General features: G+C 50.2%; 2 protein-coding genes across 2 annotated transcripts; both read right to left on the bottom strand.

Annotated features, from left to right (window-relative positions):
* Positions 1-209: 209 nt before the first annotated feature.
* BDR25DRAFT_105913 (uncharacterized protein) lies at positions 210-3,878 on the bottom strand. Its single transcript, XM_033683499.1, has 7 exons — positions 3,598-3,878; positions 3,153-3,542; positions 2,512-3,096; positions 2,343-2,457; positions 2,028-2,291; positions 457-1,972; positions 210-411 (listed from the first exon to the last, which is right to left on the bottom strand). The coding sequence occupies exons 1-6, from the start codon at positions 3,707-3,709 to the stop codon at positions 610-612; spliced, it is 2,829 nt and encodes a 942-aa protein (XP_033540700.1). The 5' UTR covers positions 3,710-3,878; the 3' UTR covers positions 210-411; positions 457-609.
* BDR25DRAFT_105944 (kinase-like protein) lies at positions 3,462-5,848 on the bottom strand. Its single transcript, XM_033683500.1, has 3 exons — positions 5,152-5,848; positions 3,598-5,106; positions 3,462-3,542 (listed from the first exon to the last, which is right to left on the bottom strand). The coding sequence occupies exons 1-2, from the start codon at positions 5,767-5,769 to the stop codon at positions 3,808-3,810; spliced, it is 1,917 nt and encodes a 638-aa protein (XP_033540699.1). The 5' UTR covers positions 5,770-5,848; the 3' UTR covers positions 3,462-3,542; positions 3,598-3,807.
* Positions 5,849-6,000: the final 152 nt, after the last annotated feature.

The raw sequence follows: 6,000 nt of genomic DNA, 5'->3' as shown, positions 1-6,000 counted from the left end.
ATTCTGGGCGGTCAAAACTAGCTGCACACCGGTACACGTGGATCTGCTAAGTTGGTTACATGTGGCGGTGGGTGTGTTGAACAACTCACGCGCAGTCAGCCACATGTGGCGGAATCACGCTGTGAAAGTCCATGCATCCTAAATCAACTATAAAACACGATAAAATACGTCGTGCGTTTCCGTTAGGGGCGATTCCCTGTGGAAATCGATGTTGTCCCGCTCATTTTCTTGCCTGTAAGAACTGAGGCGGCTCAATGATGCTGCAGTTGGCCATGAGGGCGGCGAAAACCCTTGGATCGTTGAAAGAACAAATGGGTCAAGTTCCCGGCTTAACTGGTTTCCTCGGGGATACGCATTGAGTACATATGTGAAAAGAGCTGGGAATCTTCGTTCAGCAATTTGCGGTCATTTCTAGACGTGTCAGCCGAACTATATATAGAGTTCTTGAGATCTTACATTCGAGCTTCTAGCGTGGAGCTGCAAGTTAAGAAGATACCGAGACCAAAAAATGATGCTAGAATAGACAACCTTTTGCAGATGCCCTTGCGTCTTCGAAAGCTCTGTCGCCGCTGTTCACTAGTTCGTTTGTCGCCGCTCTCCTTATACGCTCTATCCCCCTCCCTCATCCCTCTCAGCAACACATTTCCTCCCTTGCACCGACGTGTTATGATGCGTCCTCAACACATCCAACCTCGCAAACCTCTCCCCACACCCCCACCTCCTCCCATCCGGCAAGATCCCTCCACACGTCACCGCGCTATCCGGATTGTGCTTTTTCTCATGCCGCCGCACGTCGCTGGGCCGCAGAAACGTCCGCCCGCAGTGGGCACACGCGTGTCGTTCAGAGCTGGGGCCACCGTGCGTCGCGAGGTGAGACTCCCAGTTGAATTTCTTGCCAAAGTTCTTTCCGCAGTGCTCGCAGGTGTATGACACTTTTGTTCGAGGGCGTTTTGTGGGTGGGGGCTTGGGTGGTCTCGGGTGGCGAGACGAGGAAATCGGGTCCGGGACTGAGGGGATAGTGTCAGGTTGGAGGTCGGGCGGGGGCGCAGGCTCAATGTCAAGTAGAGGCTCGGGTTCTGGCTCGAGGATCCAGGATTCTGGTTCAAGTTCTGGCTCGAGGATCCAGGATTCTGGTTCAAGTTCTGGCTCGGGCTCTGGTATGGGCTCTACGAAAAGAGTTGTATTATTTTCCCGCACGCTCTCCTCGATTTCCTCGTCCGTTGGGAATGTATTTTGGCGCTCCAGTCCCTCTGGGTGAGTTTCTCGCAGATGTTTATCTAATTGAGCTTTTGTCGGGAATCCAATCTTAGAACCTCTGCAGTGCTCGTCGGTGCAGCGATGTGGCCGCTCATGTCGTTCAATGTGTTTCTCACGTTCTTCTGGAGTAGAGAACCCTTCCGTGAAGTACTTGCAGCTGAACCTCGAGCATTTGAACAGATTGATGCCGTATTTGGGTTCCAGATCCTCAGCAAGGCGTTCTTGAGAATAGTTCCTTGCGAAGGATTCGAGCTGGCGGCGAACCGCAGATATTATCCTCGGAAAATCCAGCGCGGATTGTTCTGGTTTAACGTCACCGAAGTGTTTCATTTCTTTGTCCGTCAGGAACACCGCGGTCTCGATGTCCAGATAATTTTGGCACTTGACGAATATCTGGAGCATGTCGCGAGTGCGCTTCGGAACTGCAATGTTGTTAATGGGCGGTTCGTTCCAATGCTGACCGACAAAGAGCTCGAGTGATTCAGCAAGCTCTCTATGAAGCTGGTCTTGCGGAGCTGGGGGCGGTGTCAAGCCGGCTTCCAGGTGTCGAATCCAATACCTGACTGCATACTCCATAAAGCCATACTCTCCATCCAACACAGCTTGCTCCGAGATTGGTAGCCTGAAAGATGGCAGGTTCAGGTAGTCGACGCAGAGCGTTGCCATACGGAGCTCCTGGGCTAGGACATCCAGATGACCACTATTTGCGAGATAGCTGGTGATGGTCAGCATATCATGACTTTTCCGTCTCAATTGTGTTCGCCGCTTACGTTCTCGCGGTCATGTGAACCAGCTCCACGGTCTTGTTGGCACGTACGTCCACCAGCGATTCGCAAAGGTCTTGAAGATGAACTCGGAAATGCCGCCGTGAATATTGGACACTTCTTCTATTGAGATCGATTGATTTCATGGTCTGCACCTCGTGCATCTTCAGCGATCGTTTGGAAGAGACGAGCCATCCTAGGAGCATTAATGCTTCCTCGCGTTGAGCGCGGACTGGCTTTTCCATGATCGTTCGCATTATCCGAGCATACCTAGAATCTGGTCAACCAATGGCACACGCGCACAAGGGTCCTTTCAATTACATCTCATCCAGCTTGTCAAGATCGGTTGGGAAGGATCGCAACTCGTGCTCCAGGCTATCGATCGAACTTTGGCCACGCAGGTTTACCCAAAACAGGCGAGCAAAGAGGAACATACCTTCAGCGCATATAGCGTTAGCGTATTGTCCGATATTGCTTGAGGCAGACGTACCATTTGCCAAAATAGAAACGCGACTGGCTATTTCACTCGCCTGCTCGTTGGAAATGCGTAACTCTTCTACAAGCCCGCGCGACTGCAGTTGACTGAAAACCTCGATATCTGCTTTATTGTTCCCAGCATCCATCGCAATAGTCGCAAGGTCGCGAAAATCCTTTCGAGCACTGTCAATCTGGCTACTGAACAAGCAACGGATTTGGTCGCTTATGTCAGGGGAAAGATTTTCGATGAGCTCGCGAAACCAGCTCACAATATCTCCTCTCTCTTTTCTGTTGTGACACTCGTCCAAGCCGTCGAGCACAATGTACACCGAATTGCAGTTTTTCAGCGCCAATTCAAGGAGGTCCTTGACAGCAGCGAGCGATGTAAGAGGGACACCTCCGCTGTTACAGCATTTACTGTAGAAGTAATCCAGAGCGTGTCGATTCTGCTGAAGGACTTGCATGAGAAGAGATCGCGCCATGGAGAGAAAGGTGTTACGTTCCTTGTCTCTATGCTTGAAGTAGAAGAATACGACCGTACAAGCAGGTTGAATCTGCTTTGCTTCCTCTATAACAAGAGACGCAAGCACCGTTTTTCCTATAGCCAGCTCCAGTTATTGACATGCCAAACCCTCGCTAAACGCGTGAACTTACCAGCGCCAGGCTTGCCATTCAACCATAGTAACTTTGGCAACGAGGTTCGCGAAGACAACGGGTCAAACCATTCCTGAAACGTGCCATCTCTTAACACCCATCGACAGGTGTCCGGGAAGTCTCGACGGATTCGAACTAGGTGGTCCTGTTCGCTTTCCATGTCCACGGGCTTTAGCCATGCGTAGGCTGCTTGGCTTCGAGTCAAATTCTCGCTTTCTGAAGCAGCAGAACCTTCTTCATCTTCAAGACTGGCTGCGTTGTCGAAGGCTTCAAATTGAGCAACAGTAGCGCGTCTTTTGATAAGTTCAAAGCGAGATTGCATGCGATCTATGATACTTTGAAATCTTGCTTTATGTCGCCTCCAGGTCGTTGTAAACAACTCCCCCCAGACTGATTCATATTAGGTTATGAAGGACTTGATCCTAGGCCGAGGTAGATGACTTACGATGCTGCTGGAAATAGATCATAAGCCATGTATTTATTTGAATCATATCGTGATACGTCGTAGAGATCGTCCATGCCAGCTCGGGGTCAATGCTGAACAGCGCTTGAAACATTGACAACGAAGGTAGACTCCTTCCGACTTGGCCATAGATGTCAAGAAGGTCTCTGAAAGCCTCTTCACGATGATCTGTTTCCTATATTATACATTCAGCTACAACCAGGGCGACTCCGGATATGACATACTTCGAGCAGGAATTTGGCAGGGCCCTAGCTTTATGTCAACGTGGAAGCGATCGAACTGGTGCCGACCTACCCAAATAAACCCCATCAGCTCTTTGGAATCAGGAAGCGTCTTGATGGCTTCCATAAAGTGTCCAGAGTTATCGAGAAACGGTTTGATTCTCTTGAGGCCCTTTTGCCGCCTTTCTGCCTTTTGCTTTCCCTGAAGATTGATGGTAGACTGTTTTAGATGGACTAGCCGAGTCGTGGCGAAATTTGAAATGTTTCTCCGGGTCAGAACCTGCTTAAACTTTTCGAGCTGTTTCATCAACGAGGAGTTCATTGATATGAGGTCCGGCAGATGTTGGGCTAAGTTGAGTTCTTCGATCCGAGTTTCCAGCTCCGATGCTGGGACTGCCTCCTCGCGCAGCCGCTTGATCGTTTCAGCAACATGGCCGGCATCTGGAACGGCAACCTCGCTCGGCGCTGTATATCCTGGCCCACATTTGAACATGCTGTTCAAGAGGGCAAAGAAATCCTGTGTGAAGAATTTTCTTTGGAACTGCTCAGATCTGGAGTCCATGTTGGTCGGTGCTCGCGATTGCATGTACTCGTTCAGAGTCTTGTGCTGATTAAGTACTGCATTCTTAATAACTTGCCCACTATAGAAGCGTGGAATGTCTCTCCTGCCTGAGACACCGTCGACAACGCGAGCTTCTTTGTATTGGTTGACCCCGTCTCGACCTCGGATATCGCAGGTTGCCAGTTCAGAAATGATGCAACCCAGTGACCATACATCCGAGTCGCGAGTATATTTGCCTTGCCGAGGAGCAGCATAGTAGCCGGTGTTGTGGGCGTTCGGGATACCTGTTGAGCTAGTATCGCCAGGCAACGTGACTGGCTTGAATTCGAGCAAACCAAAGTCTGCAATCTTAAAGATTCCCTTCACGATCAGAATGTTTGCAGGTTTCAGATCTTGATGATACGCGATCCTGGTTCCTTCGTAAAGCCTGTGTAGCGTGGCCAGGCCGTCCGCAACTCCCTTGATCTGCTTCCATAGCTCTTCAGACTCAAATTCAGCACCTTCTCCCCTAAAGAGATAATCGTGGAGGGAAAAATCTGCCTCCTCTTGCAAGATGAAGAATTGATTACCGTGCCAGTATGCACCTAGTGCTACCATTAGATTTGCATGATTCTCTCCCTTCGAGAGATTCTGCAGGTTGTTCCACTCCTTCGCGGCGGACACGACCAAACCCTGCTTGAAGAGCTTCCGGGCAAATCTCCTAACGTTCTGCAGACGTCAGATCGCAAAACGGCGAGACAAAGGAAGCCCTACTTCTCCAAAATTACGACATCGATATTCATCGTCTTGAAATTCGAAACACCGGACTTCTGCGAACGAACCCTCCCCCTTGGGCTTTGTATCTTCCTTAATCGGTAGCAGTTCCTTTTTCGAAATGGTCGTAATGTCAGAGTGCGTTGTGAGTTTCCGAACGAGGAATTTGTACTGAGTGTCTAAGACTTGTCTTTTCATCGTATGAAACCGATCGATCTGTTCCCGATGGAACACCTCGAAGCTGGCCTCGTTCAAGTACTCGGTTCCTTGCAGCTTTCTCTCATAGAGCTGGAACTTTCGAATGAGCCCTGGTCGGTGAATGTAGATTAGTAGTGCATATATGAGGGCATAGTCGCCTCGTAGCTCCTCCTCTCTAAGTTTATTGAAGTGCGTCTCGCGTTCCTGCTCTGGACCTCCATCTTTCTTACATTGCGTGCATGGACAAAGAAAGATCTTTTCGAGCGTGAGCCCATCAATGTTGTTGCCAAATAATGCTCTGATCTTCCGCGCAGGTACGTAGGATGAGGCACTACCGGGTGGTAAATACTCGCTGATCGGCTTCACTTCGTTGTCTTCAAGAAATTGGAAGGCGACAGTACAGGGAGACACTGTTTCCATTGGTATTGGTGTCTACCGTGTTGCGGAAGGTCAACCTAGAGCTGGAGGAAAGAGTAACACACTTCCCGCTTGCAATGCGCACTCAACGACTGCGCCCACTGGTTGTGCTCACCGGTTTCGCTCACCGGTGGTCTCAGGCGAACACGCAGGCGTGCTAAATCAGCCGCGTTGCAAGGGTTTCTGCAGAGCCCATCGCACACCCCGCCCTGGCGCAAATGCTGTCGAGTAATC

The sequence above is a fragment of the Lindgomyces ingoldianus genome (assembly GCF_010093535.1).
Source record: "Lindgomyces ingoldianus strain ATCC 200398 unplaced genomic scaffold BDR25scaffold_54, whole genome shotgun sequence".
Lineage (NCBI taxonomy): Eukaryota > Fungi > Ascomycota > Dothideomycetes > Pleosporales > Lindgomycetaceae > Lindgomyces > Lindgomyces ingoldianus.
Note: the sequence above shows the minus strand (reverse complement) of the source record. Positions and strands in the feature narration are given on the sequence as shown.

What these genes read in the sequence shown, in the direction of transcription:
- BDR25DRAFT_105913 (XM_033683499.1), bottom strand. Translation starts at nt 3,709, where the DNA reads ATGTTTCAAGCGCTGTTCAGCATTGACCCCGAGCTGGCATGGACGATC. An exon ending in GAATGGCAAGCCTGGCGCTG is followed by an intron (nt 3,097 to 3,152) that starts GTAAGTTCACGC and finishes AGCTGGCTATAG; the next exon opens with GAAAAACGGTGCTTGCGTCT. An exon ending in CGTTTCTATTTTGGCAAATG is followed by an intron (nt 2,458 to 2,511) that starts GTACGTCTGCCT and finishes TATGCGCTGAAG; the next exon opens with GTATGTTCCTCTTTGCTCGC.
- BDR25DRAFT_105944 (XM_033683500.1), bottom strand. Translation starts at nt 5,769, where the DNA reads ATGGAAACAGTGTCTCCCTGTACTGTCGCCTTCCAATTTCTTGAAGAC. An exon ending in GATGTCGTAATTTTGGAGAA is followed by an intron (nt 5,107 to 5,151) that starts GTAGGGCTTCCT and finishes TGACGTCTGCAG; the next exon opens with AACGTTAGGAGATTTGCCCG.